Raw genomic sequence first — 19304 nt, forward strand, 5'->3', positions numbered from 1 at the left:
GTTTGCCTTTCTATTTGTCCTGTGATGCTTTTAGTGGGTACAAGAGTAGGTAGGGTTTTTATTAACTTAGGATGTATCTAGGAAAGAACTAGTGTATTTCCCTAGACAGGTTTCTGAAGGTGGACATTCACTGATGCTGCTCTTTACCTTTTCATTCTGAATAAATAAATCCAGTCTTTAAAAGAAAACAAATATGTACCTTTGTTACTTAGATGTTTCCCATGAATGTGCTAGCAACTGAGATGCTGCTATTACCAGACAAATTTCCTCCTACATCCTTAATGCAACTCCTTTCCGGAGGAGTTATGTTGTACCTATGTTTTTAACATTGCCAGGAAACAGTCATCTTATTAAGATGAAAAGTTATTAAGAATTTGCCCTCTGCAGAGGGGCTAATTGTTCAGGCTAGTCTGGACCAAGACTGTCTTCCTGACTGAAATACTGTTGTTAAGTGGATGAAATGGATGCATGATTAGATTATGAAGCTGAATAATACAGATGGTTTTCTTGCTGTAATTTGGGTGTTCAGTGCTAGAAGAATACAATAAAATAGGGTTTGAACATACCTTATTTCACACTGTAGCAAAATAGGCATCAAAATGTGAGGAGTATAATACAGCTATTTTTGCACATGATAGGAAAACAAGTGGTAAGGCGGAAAACTGTCAAAACATAATTCATTAAATCAAGGCAATTTGTCAATAAACCTTGGATTACCAAGCACAAAAAATTATTAAATGGAAAAGATTGTCAGATGCTTGTTGTATGTTATCAGATATAGGTTATTTATAGATTTGGTGTAGAATTCAGACAGCAGGTATTCTTCTGTGTTGTCTTGCAGCTGCCTTTAAACACAGTGTTGATCTTCACAGTAAAAGAAACAGTTTTTTGCAGTTTATGTTTAATTGTCTGGTTTCATTAAGCCAATCCAGTAAAATGTGTTGTACTGCTTTGTAGATCAGAAATTGATTATGTAATAAGGGGACTAATTTTGCAGTTTAAAATTTGAAACCTGTGATTTAAATGACCTTTAGATGTTTACTTTTCCATGGTGTGGGCAGAATAGCATTGCACTAGGAAAGCTGAAACTTTTTTCTTGACATAGATTAATAACTCTATGTTCAGTAGAAAAGCTGAGTTGAATTCTTATTTAGGTAGTCCTGGCAGGGTGCTGTTAAAGGCTAATAGTTTATTGATAACTGTTTTGATTGCACTATTTAATTTGCTGCGTATCACACAGCATATTTGCTATTCTTTTCCAAGCATATCCAAATCATTCCCCAAATGGGAAGATTGTCTTTTAAGAAAAGAAGACTATATTTACACAGTGTGTCTGCTTCCTTTCTCACTTTCTGTTCTTTTGAGGGGATGTGTGCACTTCCCTTAGCTTGAGGCTTATGCTTCCCACATGAAATTTTGTTTTTAAGTTCAACCAGAGATTCTTGCCCAGTTTTATGGCAAAAGATTCCTTCAGAAGTAGATCAAATATCACAATGATTTTAGTTCAATAATGGGAGCTGTCACTGTCATCTCCTGGAATTACCCATAACAGAGAGTGGTATGAAGCAAGAGAAGGGTATGACAGCTGCAACCTAATTGTGCAGTTGAGAGTTTAGGATCTGCTCCTGTTGCACAACTTGTTTTGGAGTATTGCAATTTTTCTTTCAGTGATTAGAGAAAAAAGCTGAAAAAAAGGTGAATTTCTGCCTAAATCTGTCAGAGGTTTTTTTTTTCTTTTTCTTTTTTTTTTAATTGATTTTTTTTTTCATGTGCACAATGCAGTTTACCAATAATAATTTTGCAGTAGAAGAATCTTAATGTTTTAGCTTTCTGATATTTTCAAAGATCTCTGGCAGAACCGATAGTTCCAAGTGGTAGATGAGGGAGGGTGAAGTCAACTGGGGAAAGTTTGAATAAAAACAGGGGAGAGTTTGAAATGCCACAAGGAGTCTAAAGTGGATGGAATTGCCAGCTGCTGTAAGCAGGATGTGTTTTCTGTTGAGATTTATTTGAGAACCTTGACAAATATAAAATTCAGCTTAAGAATTCAGTGCATGGCTCTGAGGATTTCCCTTGATTCTGCCACAAAGGAGGAGCCTCATTTTTCCTCCTGATATAGGATATCATTGAAATTTTGTGCCAGAATGAGACAGAAATCATGACAGTCACAGAGCTAAAGCTGACATCTGGTTTCCTGTGTTTTACGGGAGGGAATCCACAATTCCATCCAAGGGCAAGCTGCCCACCTGCCTTCTGTTTCATTAGTCTGTCATGAACTGACTGGGTGTTTCCAGTGCCAATATAAAAAGGATATCCATCCCCTTTACACTCTCCTTGGTGCTAGCTCAGGATCAGCTGTTGGAGGGCAGAGGAGATTTTCCCAGTTTGCAAATGCTTTCTTGTTTCTTTCATACTTTTCTGGGGAAAGGATGCCTATAATCTCTACTGCTTAGCTGCTCAGCATATGAGGAGCTTTTGGGATTGTGGAGTTTCAAATAATTTTGAAGGGTGATGTTAAAGGACAAGGTAGATGTTCGACACAGATTATTGTGCATGTATATTTTAAGACTTGATTTGGTTGATATGTAAAAACTTTCACCGAATATGATGCTTCAGGTTGACTGGTCATAACAGTTTTAGGGACTCAGTGAAACAGGGATGAAACTGTGCTTAAAACTTTTTGAGGAAAGCTATGCTTAAAACTTTGGAATGTGTTCTGGCTTTTGATAAAGTAAACATTATTAAATATGACAGCATATATACATTTTAAAATAACAGTTTTTGAATGCTGTCAAATAGATCATAGTCCTTCATTAAATCCATTTGATGAAAGGCGATTGTTCTAGATAGGTAACTCTCTTTTAAGTATTTTTATTTTGGTAACAGTGTTTAATGGAAATTATGGTGCTCTGTGGTGTTATGTTGCCAGTACAACTGAAGCATGTTTTTTTCCAAGTTTGTTTTGTAAAGCTTGTAATATAGTAGAATTAACTAGCATCAGAATCTGCATATTTTCAACCTATTTTTAAAAGAGCTTTAAATCAGGATTGACTGCCTTGTCTGAAGACATGCTGGAGAAAAAAAAGTGCAATTATTTCATTTTACAAAAGATAATGCTGGCAAGTATGAGATGTCAATTGGATAAAATTTATGTTCCAAATTATGTAGATAGCCAAATCATCTAATGACGTTCTCTAATGTTAGAATCCCTTAATCCTTTTTCTTGACATTTTTTTAATATTTATATATAAAGTGTGTACATTTATGTGTATGTATAGACACACATGCACAAAAACCACAGGGTGTGTATGTGTGAGATGTAGCAAAGGCAGTATAAACTAAAAAAGGAGATGCCTTTAACAAGATAATGCATGATGATGGTCAGCATATTTAATATATTTGCCATTGCTATGAGAGATTCTTTATTAAATATTTCAAAACTAATGTGTCCAGCCATGTATGAGTGTGCACTGCAGAGGTTCAGCCGAGTCAGTGTTCAAATAGGTAGTAATGTCTGGAATTACTGAAACACCTTTCAGCCATCCTGTGAAACTGTGTTCTTCAGTAGGTTGGTGCTTCCTGACAGCCGTGCACTGTTGTCCACTTGTGCTGCTCTTCTGCCATGCCTATAACCCAATGTACAGGCTCAATGCTCAGAGCATGCAAGCTGATATTAGTTTATATTTTTATTTTTGTTTGGTGCTGAGAGAAGGTGACTAAGACAAAGCCTCAGACGATTGGCTGCTGGGCACCTCAATGTGTGATACCTACCTGCATTCACTGAGGCTGGCCACCCACTATTGCATGGTGAAGAAGAAGAATGATGAAGGGGGAAGGGTTAGAGAAGATTAGGTCATGAGACTGGGCAGCATGAGAGCTGAGTGTGATTTCTGCAGTAAATTAAAGTTTAAATGCCTTGTAAGAAAGGGAATCTTTCATATTTTTTAGAAAAATATTTCCTGGTTTACTGGGTCTCATATCTGATATGGTTTTGCTTAACTCTGGTGCATTCTCAGCTGAGTTTTCAGTGTAGTCCGTTCCTCAAGACTCTTCAGAGAACACATGAATATGGGTGGGTTTGGGTTAATGGCAGCAATGCACTTGGTGGCAAAGCCTTCAGAGAATTATAGAATTGCAGAATATTATGAATTGGAAGGCACCCACAAGGATCAAGTCCAGCTCTTAAGCAAATACCTCAAATGAGGATGAACCCACAACCTTGACATTACCGTGCTCTAACCAACGGAATCAATCCCAGTGGTCTTCCCCTGTTTTCTGCTTTCCTTCTCCTTGCTGCTTTTCTTGTACTTAGGGCACATGGCTAAGGATGATTGCTGCATCCCACAAGGAAGGGTGCAAGGCCACTGAAATGTCTGATTACTCTCTTGCTGATTTCCATGCTGGCTTGTTTCTTACTTTATTTCCCAAAAGTTTATTTTGCGTCTATGTGTCAGGCAGAAAGAGAAATCAAAAAAGTTGTCTTGTGCTGCAAGACATGATACCTTTTCTTCTTTGGTGTCATCGCTCATTTATGTAACTTCTCCAGTTTTGAAAAAGAGGTTCATTATAAAATAATTTCATCCTGAGGTTTTGCAGTCAGTTTTGGCAGAGCAGGTACAAAGCTGTCAGAGCTTTACTTCTTAGAATATTCACGTCAGATCTGCACTGCGTCTAGCTCTTTCTTGAGACTTTTTTTAAGATTTTTTTTTTCAGGCCTGTAGTACATGTAGATGACCTGGGTGAGGAGAATGTAGGTTTAGTTTACACCCAAATTACAAGAGGTTCAGCACAGGTTTTCTACTCTCAGAGGACAATAAGGAATTGTACTCTACTTTTTATTTTGTGATAATATTCAAAGCCATTCACTCCTTTTTTCAAGTTGCTTAGTTTTCTTCCTGGTATTTGTTATTGCTCTGCTTCAATTTTGAATGTGACAGGAATTTAAAGAGAAACCTTTGTGATGCAACAATGACCTAGGAAAGTTACTGTATGTTATAATTTTTGCCAGGTCTCCTTCCACTCCATAATTACCTGTGTGAGAACAGGAGTTTAGTTCCAAAATTACGGTTTGATGCTTAAGTACCTGTTAAAAAGGCACATTCTCTGAAAAAATTTGCTTAGGAAAATGTGCTCATTTTCGTACAGGAAGTAGCTTCCACTGTATGTTTTTTTTTAATCTGCCACTACGCATAGTAAAATGAATACAGGTGATCCTGTTAAGCATCATCTTCTGTTTTTTTTTCTTGTTTAATGGGATTTGTGTTCAGTTGTAACAGGCAATGTGGGTGGTTAAGGGAAATCGATCAGTGTGCGTAAACATCCTCTGCATCCACGCAATGATTTCCCAAAATGCCAGCCACTGTGAAGTATATCAGAAAACTTCCATTATATAAACACATAATCTGCAGTCTTTCCCCCCCCCCTCTTTTTTTCATTCAGTTTTAGCCGAGAGCTAAAATTTTATAAATGTCAAAGACAGCAAATTTTGCCCTGAATAAATAGGAAAGAATAGACAGAATAGTATTTTTGTAAAGTCAGGAAAAGTGAGCTTTATACATTTGGTATGTAATTCAGGGCTTTGCTTTCCATTTACTAGGTGGAAAGAAAAATTTGCAGAATCCTAGGATTTATTTTGGGGGAGGACATCTTAAAAGGGATACAAGAGTAGCTACGGCCAAGAAGAAAAGAAGTATGATGAGTTCCCAACTTAGTCAAAAAGGGTGTATTTTAATAGTGTGTCAGTATGTTCCTCAACTGAAAAAAATGTGGAAAACAGACCAATTACTGAAACAGTAAAAAGTGATGTCAGTTTGCCTTTGATCTCAGATGAGTGTGTGGGAACAGGAAGTCTGAGCACATGATGGAAAGATGAAGAAGAATCTGACACAGTAAGGGAGAAAATGAAGTCTAGTAAAGGTGAACCAATTATGAGGTCTGTAAAATGTATTGCTTTATTATCTTCTTTTTTCTGCAGCTGTGGTTAACAGAATAAGTCTGTAGAGCCCTCTATTTGAATTTCTATAGTGTGTTGGGTTTTTTTGTGATGTAGTTAAAGGAAATTCAGAAAGGCTTGTTTTAAATCTGTATTCTTATAAATTGTTTATTAAAGAATGAAAAAAACCCCCCATAGTTGCAATTTTGTGAGGTGATGATTACAAATGCAAGGGTAGTTCTGGCTATGCTATCAAATGGAGGTTTTATTTTAGGTAGTGCTAATGAGGCAGTTTGTATGTCTTTCAAGGGCTGAATGACCTCCAGAAAGAGAGAAAGGAAGAGAGAAAGAAAGTGAGAGAGAGAGGAAGAGAGAAAGAGAGGGAGAGAGAGAGAGAGAGAGAGGGGGAGAGAGAGAGAGAGAGAGAGGGAGAGAGGAAAGAAAGAAAGAAAGAAAGAGAAAAAGAAAGAAAGAAAGAAAGAAAGAAAGAAAGAAAGAAAGAAAGAAAGAAAGAAAGAAAGAAAGAAAGAAAGAAAGAAAGAAAGAAAGAAAGAAAGAAAGAAAGAAAAGAGAGAGAAAGAAAAGAGAGAGAAAGAAAAGAGAGAGAAAGAAAAGAGAGAGAAAGAAGGAAATCCAGCTTTCCTTACTACAAGATATTGTGAGCTGGGAACTTTTTCTTTCTGTCAAGTAGACAGAAACTTGTATGACACAGAGAATGCGTTCCTGCCCTGATGCTAATAGCTGGCCTTTATTAAATACCATTGGCGTGCATTGGTGTAAATTCCTGGGGCTTCATGTCCAAGGAATGCTTCTGGAGGACTTCTTCCTCCAATATTTTCAATCTGCCATTAATTTGCTCTCCTGAAGATTGAATGTCAAATCTTATAAATTTAATACTTGTTGTCCTTCATAACAAGTGTTTAACAACTGGGATTATTATGAGATTATTACTGATGAAAGATTCTTTACTGGGTAATTATTTCTGACAGGGAAATATATTTAACCATATGTGTCTATAAAGCACTAGTTGAGCAGCTTGGAAATAGTTTCTCATGGTAAAATTATTCCTACAGTCTGCTGAAAGAAAGTACAGGAATAAAGCACTTTGCTGAGTGGGAAATGAGCCAACATGATCCTTGAAGTGATAAAATTTCTGCAGTTGAAGAACATGGAAAAAGTGATTAAGCATACTGAAATACTTCTAGAGGTGGATAGAAAGGAATTACTTACCTCAGGCAGGTAAGCAAGATGAGTTGTTGAAAAAAAGTCTGTTGGTGGATTCTAAATAAGTAGATGGTCAGAGATCTTTGTGTTTATCCTCACCTTCTTCCTTAAAAACTTTTTTGAAAATGCACAGTAGGCATTATGACAAGTGTCCTCTGAGGCATAATGATATAATTATATGGTGTGTCCATCTGACAGTTCAAGTGCATAGCATGGTGAGGATTCCTCAGTTAACCAAAAGTTTTTATCTAGGCCTTTATCACACCAGATTAGTGTATGAGTTGCGCTTTCAGCTGGATCACTGAGAGCTGATGACTTCATCACCATGATTGAGGGTCTTGTGTGTCAGGAGACATTATTTGTGAGTTGCAGCACTTGTGATTGGATGTGGTCCAGAGATGATATTTGCCAGATCAATGACTACACAGCTGTGCTTCTGGAAAAATCCACATAGTGATGGATCAAATTTCTGTAATGTCTAGTTGTATATTCTGTTCATTATGTAAGCACTTAGCCTTTCACATCCCTCTAATAACCTTTCAAATGGGTATTACTCCATCCCCTCTAGAGAATATGTTCGATGATCTTACTTTTCTTTCTTCATTCCTCCCACCAATGCATGCACATCCTATGTCAAGGCTTGCAGGCCTTCATGATGTGTTTTCTCGCGCAAGGCAACCAATATGCAGGGATAACCCCAAGCTGTGAGGGGCTTGAGGGGGACTAGCTGAGGTGCTGCTCTCAGCACTTGCAGGGGTTCCTCAGCTATACTCACAGCTTCTTTCAAGCCACCCTTCTCTCCCACTTGGTGTGGAAGCAAAGGTGTGTTTGCTTCTGCATGACCCTTACTGTGGTTATAGTTCAATACGCCCAGCAGAGCCCTGGAATGTGCTCCTGAAGGGGCATCCTTGCAACAGCCCCAGCTGCCTGTTTTCATGTGGGCAGCATAAGTGAGCTGTGTCTTACCATGCTGGATCTCTCTTTTGCCTGTGCTCAGGGAAGTGTCTTGTTTGGCTAGAATTTTTAGTTGCTTTTCTTTTTTTAAAAACAGTTCTTGTAAAATAAGGGCAGACTGCTATGCACCTGTTGGAAAAGACATATTTAAAGAATGGTCCTTGGACTTGTACTTGATATGTACTGATTTTTCTGTGTCTTTTGAAACTACAGAGAGGATTCAGGCTAAGGGAGGATTGTTGACCATCGCCTATACTGGGGAATATTAAGTATTTTTACTGAAATCCTGGTTTGCCATTTTTGTTGTTTTGGAGGTGGGGACTGAGATTTCATTCTTGAAATCTCTAATCCACTTTCTTAGATGTGGTATGATGTCAAGAATGAAAGAGAAAGCAGAGTCAGGTTTGCTGAACAATGCAGGATACTGAATAAATGATAGATTTTTTGACAGAAGGACTCAATTCTTTTTAAGAAATCAATAGTGCCTCAGATGGCATCACAAATGCTGTGCTAATGGACGCTGTTACCAGAAGCGAGCAGTTAATGCTGCAAGCCTTCTGTGAGGCTGACACTTCAGGGACACAAAACCTAAATGGCTAAGTGATGTCCATGTGCACAACAGAAAATGAGCATGAGCCCTGTAAATTAATATTGCATTTGTGGTTTCCTCAGAGCTTGCTGGCCAGACTGGTGGAGACTTTTAAGAGATGCAGTATGCAAGCTATAAATATTTATTTTTATTATTTATAACTTACCCAGGAGTCATTTACTTGCAGAACATTACTGAGGTCAAGAACTGATTGAGTGACAGCTGTTACCTGTCTTCACTGCTGCTGTCCAGGTTTTGCTCTGTTGTAGAATATACTTTTCATTTTCCATAGAATTTTGCTTTTAGAATAGTTTTCATTGCATGGGACTGGCATTGTGGGATTTTTTCTGTGGTGTAATTTTCTCCTTTTCCTCTTTGTGTATTATTGTTTGATCATTATCCTCATACAATAACCTCTATTTTAAGAGGGTGTAAAAACATGCTGTTTTATCGACAAGTCTGTCCATCAGTGGCAAATGAATAGTGCAAATTAAAGAAAAATAAATAACCCAAAATTATCTTTGTTTTCCAAACAAGTTAACACATAAGAGGAATTTGACAAGTATGTTTCTGACTTCACTGCAACAGTTATTTCTGGGTAAATTTTCAGTGCTGTGTACATTTAGCCATGCAGTTTCATTTAAGATTAATAGAACTTCCTCAGCTACTTTCACACATACAGCCTTGAAATTGCTCTTCCCTTATTTCTCTTCTTCTCAACACAGACATTATTCTTTTTTCTTTCCTTTCTGCTTCATTTTTTAGATGTATTTGTATTTTCTGGCCAAAAATAAACTATAAATAAAGATTAGTTTATGGAGTTCTTTCTTTTTAGTTCCCTTTATTAGTATCTATAGCTTCAGGCTCAGCTGATAATTAAGAGTGTAGAAATTGGAGTTTAAAGACTGATATATTTATAGAAATTATGTTCTTTAAGACCCATTGCATGTTACCTAATGAATTCTGAAACCAGAGGAATATGGGTAGTTTGTGTTTCAGACATGAAGTATTCTTTATCACTAGTGATTGGCAAATTCCCTACGAAATAAGATGAGCATTAGTTCTATTATGTTTTCTATCACCTATTCACATACTTTGATACATAATAAAATTTATTAAATGACAGATTAAAAAATCTTCCTTCCCTAAGTTCTAGAATTAGATATTATTGATAGAAATGATTTTTAATTAATATAGAAATATTGACTAGTATATAGAACAAAATATATACTTTGCAAGAGATAACTAATATAAAATAACGTGTGGAAGAGGATCATTCTAATTAAATAAATGCAAGCTAATTTATTGCATGTTTTGTGCCTTTCATTAAAAATCATTGGCCTTTTTTCCCCTTTGTTTCAGATTTGTAGAAATATAATTAATTCTTCACTGTTACAGAAGAAAAATCTGTGATAAATACTTTGTTTCTAAATGTCCTGGGTTGTAGTATAGGATGTGCACAAAGTATTCTATCACCATCTTCATGAACTGTTGAATCCAGGTGGGGCAGTGTTTTCCCAGACCCCCTCCCTCTGGGCCATTATCTTCTGTTAATGGCCCATCAAATGCCTTGCCCATGACTCATAGACAACTCCCTCTAGGAGCTATCTCTGTTTAATGGGCCATCAAGAACCCCCTGCATGACTCATCATCCCATTGTGGGATGCTCCGCCCAGGGGGAGGAACCAAGCACTCTCACCTGGATATAATCTGGGGTTTGGGACAGTACAGGGGGTCCTTACCCACTGGATTCCCAGAGGACCAGAGCTACCAGACCTTTCTACAGGATCACTGCTTCCAGAAGACCACCTCATCTGGACTGCTTCCATCACTCTGCTCAGGTTGTATTCTGACTGTCAGTGGTCTTTTGTATTATTGCATCTATTTTATTTTACTTTCTTTCCTTTCTTCCTATTAAATTGTATCTCTACCTTGGAGCCTCTCATTTGTTTTTCTTTCAAATGACTACACTAAAATAAAATCTTCCATTTCCAATTTGTTCATTTTCTTTCAGCAAAAGTTTTTTGCCTTTTTTATTTTGAAACCTAAACTACAATGAAAGAAGTAAGTTATAACTGGCTCTTCTCACAACTGAGAAAATTTTCCATTTAAATGTTATATACTGGACTAGACTAGACTTCCAGTGTATTTTCAAATAGTATAAAACACTGTAGGATGCTGATTTTGGAAGGAAGACATTCCTTGTAAAGGGTTATACCACTTTAGTTGAGGAATGAAACAGGCATGCTTTTATTGTTATACATATTTTGAAGGCATTATTCAATATTGTGTTCTTGTGAGCATTTTTATATATTCCTCTTGTTTCCAAAGAAGGAACAAAAAATGGCAAAGGACTTGTCTGTGTATCTGTCTTGTGAGTACTTGCTGTCATTTGTAGTCTCAGTGAATCCATAAATCCAAAGAGCCATAAGAAATTTGCAGCGGGCATTGGAGATTGTCATGGTTAGGGCTGGCCCAGTTTTGCCACATTGGAGTTGAGTCTGCTCCAGCTCACTGACTTTGGTTGCTGCAGAATGAGGGTTCTGTTCCAGATTCTGTTATTCAGGCAAGACTTAAAAATTTATCTAGAAGATACTGAGAAATTTGGGCATGCTTAGTTGTCTTCCTTCTCTGTGCCCTTAGTTCTCCCTCCCTATTCAGCTTTAAAGGGCTGTTATTAAATGAGTCCCATTCCAGGGCACATAGCAGTCCAGTGATGCTTAATGAACTTTTTTGCTGTGCCACTGGAGACAAATGCAAATGTGATGATAGCTGTATGGAAATGGACACGAGTGGAGAATTACTCCCAGATATCCTTTCACAGCCATACTTTGGTGTATGAGACCTGGCCCCATACTGAACTATTCCTTTGTCCGTGGAATGGAAGGCATGTGCCTGTTGGCATTCAAGTAATTTCTCTTATGAAAAGTCTAGAAGAAATATTATCTTAGAGGTAGAGGATGTCCAAAGAAAAGTCAAAAATGTGGGACGTGCAGTCAAAGATGCAGTTTAGCTCTGTTGCTTTTTATAATTATTATTGTGCATGGTCCATAGAAGTATGTTTTTCAGTGGGTAAAAATGCTTCCTCTTTTTTTTTTTTTTTTCTCCCCCAATGGTTTTGTCAATGTTTATGACTGGGTTAATTTACATTCTATGATTCTATCATGATGGTTCTTCAACTCATGTATTTAATTATTATTCTTTTACATCCATAGAAGTTCAAAATATGTTGCACACCAAAGAAAACAAGCATACAAAATCAAACAGTATGCTTGCCTTACCTGAGAGCCTGCCTTTCCATTAATTTAGGCAGAAATATTGGTTTCATTGTGCTTTGTTTATCGTGTTGATTTTTTTTTTTGTTGGTTTGGATTTTTTTGTTTGTTTGTTTGTTTTGTTTTGTTTGGGGGTTTTTTTGCACATGGCTTTGTGCTTAAGTAAGCACTTAAGTGTGTGACTAGCTTTACGCACAGGGTCACTGTTGGGAGCTGTTCACACAAGTAAAGACACTTATGGGATCAGGATTGAAATCCCCAGTACAAATAAATTCTGTGTTTATGACTCTGCACACTTCTTAGTAATGTCAGTGGCTTCCTGACAGAGATAAGCGCAGCTGGCATGACTTCAGTGGTTAGATAACAGAGCAGAAACACTGTGTTTAATCTGCTTGTAATTCTTGCTCTTCCTTGTGACGACATTCAGATAAATAGACGCAGAACTCCACAGTGAAGCAAATGCAAATAGGGAAAACATTTCCCTGAATGTGAGATCCTAAACTGTTATAAGTAGTTTTTCTCTCACTTTCAGATTTGTGAAGCAGTCACAAAGGTTTTGTGGTCTCATTTTATGTCATTGGAGAGTTGTTAAATTGGTAGAACAAGTTACACTCTGCCTTGCTTTTTAAGTTGTATCAAGATAGTTGAACTAAAATAAGAAATCCCTAATCCAAGCACGAGATGGGGATAATATGTTAAACTGCTCAAGAGTGACAAAGATTGTTGTTTGGATTGGTTTCTGTTACTCAGTCACAAATTTGCAGAATTGCAGAAATGGAAGCTGTAATAAGAGTGTCTGGTAGGGAAAATCAAGCATTTCTCCAGTTTATTACTCAGTTCCCAGAGCTAAGGAACAAACTTAGGTTACCACGTGAGTCCATCAATGGAAGACTCTGTGTGATCATGTTTTCGCATCTTGTTGGAGTAGGGAACATCCCCTGTTTTGCTTAATTCCTTTGCCAGAGCTGCAAATTTTGTTTGATACATATTTGTGTCAATAGAAACAAAAACTTTTGATCCAGCTTAAAAAGCAGTTTTTAAAAGTTATTTGCACACTGACCTTGTGTGTTTGGGGATTTTGTCATTTACATGGTATTATATCCGTTGCATATGTGTTGGGGTTTGTTGTGGGATTTTAGTGGTATTAAAATCAGATATTCAAATACTGCCTTAGGAAAAACATACTAATCTTGTCTGTGCCTATTTATCTAAATAAATCAGAAAGCCATTCTTTAAATTATTTACAGAAATATCCAAATTTTTGAGTGTGTGGAATGTCTGCATTATAGGACTTTGTTTAAAGCCAGTGCATGGGTTACAAAAATATGAAGGAAAATATTTTTCATTTGAGATAGACATATATTTGAATTAATAGACTTAGAAAAAAGTGGCTTATTTAATGTTATTTTTTCATTGAAAACAATGTATTGATTACAATTCAGGACATTTTGTATCTCTTGCTTACAGACTTTTCTGACTCTTGTTTCTGCCTGCATGTATCTTCTTTAGTGGACAATAATTGGTGATTTCTGAGTGAACTGTGGTATAATTCTCAACTATTTGACCTGTGAAAATTTTAAATGTACGACTTGATTTTTACTTTTAGATTACTGTTGTTTGTGGTTGAAATTCTTCTGTGGTGCTTGAAATAATAGCTTTCTTTATTATGTAATTTTTTCATGTTCAGATAAACATTCTAAAATGTAATATAAGATTATCTTTCTGGATTGTTGCTAAGTCTTTTTTTAGTATGGAAGGGTTTAAGGATTTTGTTTGTTTGGGTGGGGTGTTTTTTTTTTTTTTTTTTTTTTTTTTTTTTTTTTTTTTTTTTTTTTAGGAATCGCTTAATTGGAAAGCTGTATGGCAACTGTCTGAAATTTCAGGCAATGTTTTTTATTCATGATTCTTTGACCCAAATCCATTCCTCTGCTCTGTTGTGGATGACTACCTGTTCTTAATTTATGTTATTCAGATTCTTTCACAAATCAGAATAAAATTTGGTTTTAATATATTCTTTTGTAGCATGGTAATATGGAGTAATATGTAATAGAAAAAGATTGTTAGATTCTAATGCTTGTAAGAATTTGAAGCATTATTAGTGAAATGTGGAAAATATTTATGTATGCTGTTTACAGAAAATAAAATTTACTGCCATTGCATTGACCATCCTTGTCATACAATCTATTACAAATTAGGACTTGATGTGCTGTGTGCCACATCAAGTATTTTCCTCTGTGCATCAATTAAGATCTGTGTTTTATCAAAAAATTTCAGGTGTCTAGAAGGCTTTAATAGTGGAACATTTACAGTTTCATAGGAGGACTCTCTCTACATTATGCATTATACATTAGCCCACTTTTGTGCATCTTGAATATTTTTTAAAATATAATGAACTGAAGGGGGTACACTAACCAAAGGTGAAGCTATCAACTAGTCCCTTCTATTTATTGATGGAAGGCTGAAGATTGCTAGAGCATGAATCTAGCTTGGAGGCTTTTTGCCTTTTTTTTGTTTGGTTTGTTTCCATCATCTGTTTTCCAGGGGAGAAAACTAGGGCATCAGTTCCTTTTAGAAACAGAATGTTGTTACTGGATTTATAAACATTATGTGTGCTATACCCTTTTATCAGTTTCTTCAGGAACTCAGAAATTTGTGATTATTTAGGTGGCTGAAGCAAAGGGCTTTTAAAATTCATAGATTAGAATGTAAACCCCTAGCAGTTTGTTGTAGGAGATTGTATTACTGACCTTCCAGTAATACCCTCTAATATTGCCACATAAAAATATGGATAGTCTGGTTTCCTCATTTCCAGTGTTTTAAAAAATGGATTTTGTTTGTACACTGTTGCTGGTAAAATCTGTTTTCATGTTTGATTGTACCTGAGTCATCTAAAAGCTGTTATTTCCCAGTCCTATTTAATTTGCTGTAGATTTGTTTAAAACTGTGTGCAACTTAAATGTCACATCTGTGTTTATAATTTTTCCTACTGCCTTTGTAATGAAATGTTACCAAGCAATTTTGTCAATATTTCGATGGTCTCTCACAGTCACAAAACTTTCCAGACACTTAGGAAGCAGTTAATTGAAATATGACTGCATAAGGGTAGACCTTTTTTTTTTTGTCAGCCAAGAGGACAGTGACAGTTTTCCTTTTGTATTTTTCAGTCTTTAATAGGACTTTTCCTTTTGAGGATAGTGTTCTTTATGTAGTCTCCAGTATGCCCATACTTGTAACTGGGTACAGCACAAAAAAATGTCAGTGAATGTGTTAACCACTCTGAACAGTAAACAAGTTAATTTTTAAATGTCTTGAGGCTGAAAGGAAACAATTACAAAAGGAAACCCGTTGCATCTAGGTTACATGGAAAAAGGTAACAATGCAGGGTGTAAAGCATGAGGTTGCGTGAGCAGGAACTGAAGAAACAAATTGTGTTTACATCCCTTGACAATGGCTGTTTAAAAATAGGAAAACAAATTATGGAAGCACCATGTGCAGACAAGGCACATGTATCTCTAGACAAATAGGAGTGTATGGAAGAGAACAGGACTTAAATTTGTAGAAGGTGGAGACACATAGGAGTAGGGGAAGCAGGTGGTTTACACAGGTAGCATTTGAAACAGAGGCACACATATCTAGGAAAAGGAAATCTGTAGAGAAATTAGCAACTCCATTGTGGCTGGAAGTGAATTTGGGAGGAGAGGAGGTCCCTATGGCAGGCAAGGTTACATCTGCAGAAGATTCAGCCTACGGAAAGGCAACACATCTCACTGTCATGGCCTTAACTGAGGATGCTTTTTATTTAGTTATCTGTTGATTGAGTGATGGAAACCAAAAAAGAAGCAACTGAATCTACATGAGAATTCCTTATTAATTGTAAAGATAAGAGAACAAAAATATAGTTTACGGATTGTCTTATTTTCTAACTCTCCAGTCTTGAAGCATGTCTCATTTTTCCTGTGGGAAGCAGTAGGTCTCACCAGACAGTGGTGGTACCCCCAGGCCATTGCTTCCTCTGCCCTTTAGAGTATGACCTGTGACAGGCCATGGTACTGGTTTTGGCTCAGCTGCTTCTGTGCAAAATGAAGATGATAGCAATACCCGGGCTTCTAAACTGCTGTGTTGTATATGGGGGCTATCTCTTCAGTTTGGCTTGCCATGCTCTTTATGACTTAAATTGCCTCTTAACTTCTTAAAAAAAAGTTTGGACAAGGCATAGCATTAAAGTTTTCAGGGAGTAGTTTGGAGAAAAACAATTAGATATTATTATTATATAAAATGATTTCATGTCCTGGGTAGTTTCTATTCAGTAGACATTAAAGACCTAAATTCAAATTGTTTCATGTCAGTAAAGGGTAGAGACTCACTACCTGGTCCACAGCTGGGACATTTCAGTGCAGGATCAGGGTAGACACATAGAGGGAGAAAAATGCAGAGACTTGACACCACTATGTAGTGAAGCACCTTTGTCTGCTTGGAGTGGACTGTTTTAGGAAAACAGCTTTAGCCCCATGCTAATATCGACACAAATCACATTTCAGAAAAAAACCCAGCATGAAACTTCACATTAGCTGGCCCAGAAGAAATGTGAAAGCTCATGTAGGATCTCCATATTAGGCATCAGATAAAGGAGAACAGATACATACTCTTGAGATTGAGGAAAACAGAAAGAATGAGATTGTTAGCTAAATATCATGTGTAACAGTAAGATTTGATAAGGCCATAGTTACCCATTGACAACACAGAGATGTAAACCTCTCTTTCAGTCATTTGGGCATTTGTTCTTTGTACTGTAGCTCTGACTTAATTGAGGGAATTAAGGGTCAGATCTCTCTTGCTGTGGGCAGTATGTAAAGATCCAGTAGAATATTCACATTCAGATCTGCTTTCAAATTTGGGGGATAAAAAACCACAGAGTGTTTTGAAATTTTATATAGAAATGAATAGTTGTTATGCCATTATTGCATCCATGGAAATATGATTGTTAGTATTATATGAAGTCTTATAAATTTGTAGTCAGTAGAGCAGCATGAGTTTTCCTGAGGTAGAAGTAGTATTGATATTTTCTTAACCAATCTGTGGATATGCAGGGACTGTGTTGATCATTAATCTCTTGAATCTTTTGGAGAAGATAAAAAGTGGTTAAATCCCTGTCCTCATCTGAATAACAACAAATTTAATGTGCCATTTTCCTTGACACTTTGCATAGATTTGTAGACAGAAAATTCAGAATACTTAACATAATGTATAATTTCTTTATCTTTTTACAGAGGGAAACCAAAGGTCAGTTTCTTATAGATCACATCTGCAACTATTACAGCTTGCTGGAAAAAGACTATTTTGGAATTCGATATGTTGACCCTGAGAAGCAGAGGGTATGTAAATAATCTCTGACTAAATTTGCTTTTAAGTAAAGTTAATTGATTTTTTTTTAAAATGAGCATGTAAGTTCTAATGCAAAGTTATGTATCTCTGAGTATTTGAACTTGGGCTATAATCTGTAGGTGTTCCTAAAGTGGCATTATTTAATTAATTTTCCCCTCACTTCATGCATTACTATTATTACTATTATTATTATTATTATTATTATTATTATTATTATTATTATTATTATACTCTGATTGTGTAGTTCTGGGCACTTAAACTGGAAAAGAATCTATAGGCATGACTCAGAGTCAGGACAGTGCAGCTCCAGGCTCTGACAGTGTGCTGGAATTTGGGTTTTTAGTTTTTCTCTTAGTGTATGACTTTGGGATATGAAAGAAGAAATCCTATTACGTTTAGCAAGTAAAAGCAGTCATTCTATTTCACCCATCACAGACTGAATGGATTTAAAATCTGTAATACAGAAAACAGATGTGATTTGTCAAGCTTTGTGGGGTTCCTCAGGTTGGTACTCCCAGATGCATCTTTGCATTTCTGCACTAAAACTCTCAGGCCTATGCTGTAGGCATTTTTGTGTACAGTAATTACATCTAATTGTGTACAGTAATTACAGTAATTTACATCTTTCCTAGGTGTTAGGTGGTTCTGCAGGTTGTATTTTATAGGTGTTTTGCTACTGCTACCCCCTGCGTAGCTTCAGATGACTTTTACTGTATGACAGTAGGAGCAAATGATGAACACAGGAAGCAGAAGTCCTCAGACACTGAAATTCAGAACTACTTCTTCACCATATTGTCCTGCTGGTCTCAATATTAAGACTTAAATATGTGGCTTTGGGTACATATAATGGCATTGAATTTCTGGAAACAATTACCAGTTTGAAGCTGCTGAGATTGAAGAGGAAAAAAATCATTTGGCTGGATATCTCTTGCTACACCTTAATCAGTTTTGGCAAAAATCACTGAAATTGGGGTATCACCATCAGCTCAACCTTATAGAACTAAAAAAGCTTTGAAAAGCTACACCAAATAATTTCCATTGCAACCCCTTTTAAAGTAAAAATAGTTAGCAGTTAGTCTGACCTGTGTTCTTAATTCTTCACAATCAAAAAATTAGAGATGTTCACCTGCTTGGAATTGATAGGAAAATTAAGTGGAGCACTGGATTGGGTTACAATTAAGCAAGATTTAATAAACACTTACTTCTGTTGGGCGTTTCTCTGATGGTCGCTCAAAAAAGCTACAGAAATTTTTTTTTACTTAATGGAAATAAAGAAGGTCTTTTAAGTAAACTTCCCCCCCCCCCCCTTTTTTTTTTTTGTCAGAATACTTTAAAATAGTGATGCTTCAGAAAAAACTCCAAAATCCCAAACACATTGCCCATTATATCGTACCAAATGCAGTTCCCATGTTTCAAAGAGCTATTAGCTATACTGTTAGCTAAATTCCCTGCACTGTCTTATCCGTCTTGGCTATATGGTTGTTGTTTTACATCTCATAGTATAGCTAATTTAGTGCTAAGATTATGGAAGATTATGCAGACGCTAAAATTTTCTCTTGCTTAGCAGAACAAGACAATTTGAGAGAAAAAATTATGTTCTTACCTAAAGAGTCTTGTGTTTTCATTTCCCTTTGTATCCCACAACTGGAGAATATTGTTGACACCACTTGTGGTATGGTGGCTTGTATCATCTGGTCCACTCTTCAGCTGGATTTTGTTAAACACACTTACCAAACTTACATTTTCCATAAGTACATTTTTAAGTGCTGATTTGCAATTGCTCTCATAGTTTTCAAGCATATTGATAACTTCTCTAATTGGATATTGTTTCTTTATTTTAAATTCTGTCATGAATTAGGATATGATTTATAAGGGACTTTTCTTTGGATGGACTTAAATGCTTTGTTGATGAGTGGAAAGCAATGTACATTCTTCTCTTATGTTGCAA

General features: G+C 36.3%; 1 protein-coding gene across 1 annotated transcript in view; it reads left to right on the forward strand.

Annotated features, from left to right (window-relative positions):
- The window catches only part of FRMD3 (FERM domain containing 3), a 148535-nt gene that overhangs the window by 50762 nt on the left and 78469 nt on the right, over positions 1-19304 (forward strand). The window contains exon 2 of the mRNA XM_066181766.1: positions 17242-17346. Coding sequence (XP_066037863.1) covers positions 17242-17346 — 105 coding nt within the window. The remainder of the gene's footprint in view (positions 1-17241; positions 17347-19304) is intronic.

This window comes from Chamaea fasciata, unplaced genomic scaffold (genome assembly GCF_029207755.1).
Source record: "Chamaea fasciata isolate MVZ Bird 193981 ecotype frontalis unplaced genomic scaffold, bChaFas1.0.hap1 SCAF_4, whole genome shotgun sequence".
Taxonomy (NCBI): Eukaryota; Metazoa; Chordata; class Aves; order Passeriformes; family Sylviidae; genus Chamaea; species Chamaea fasciata.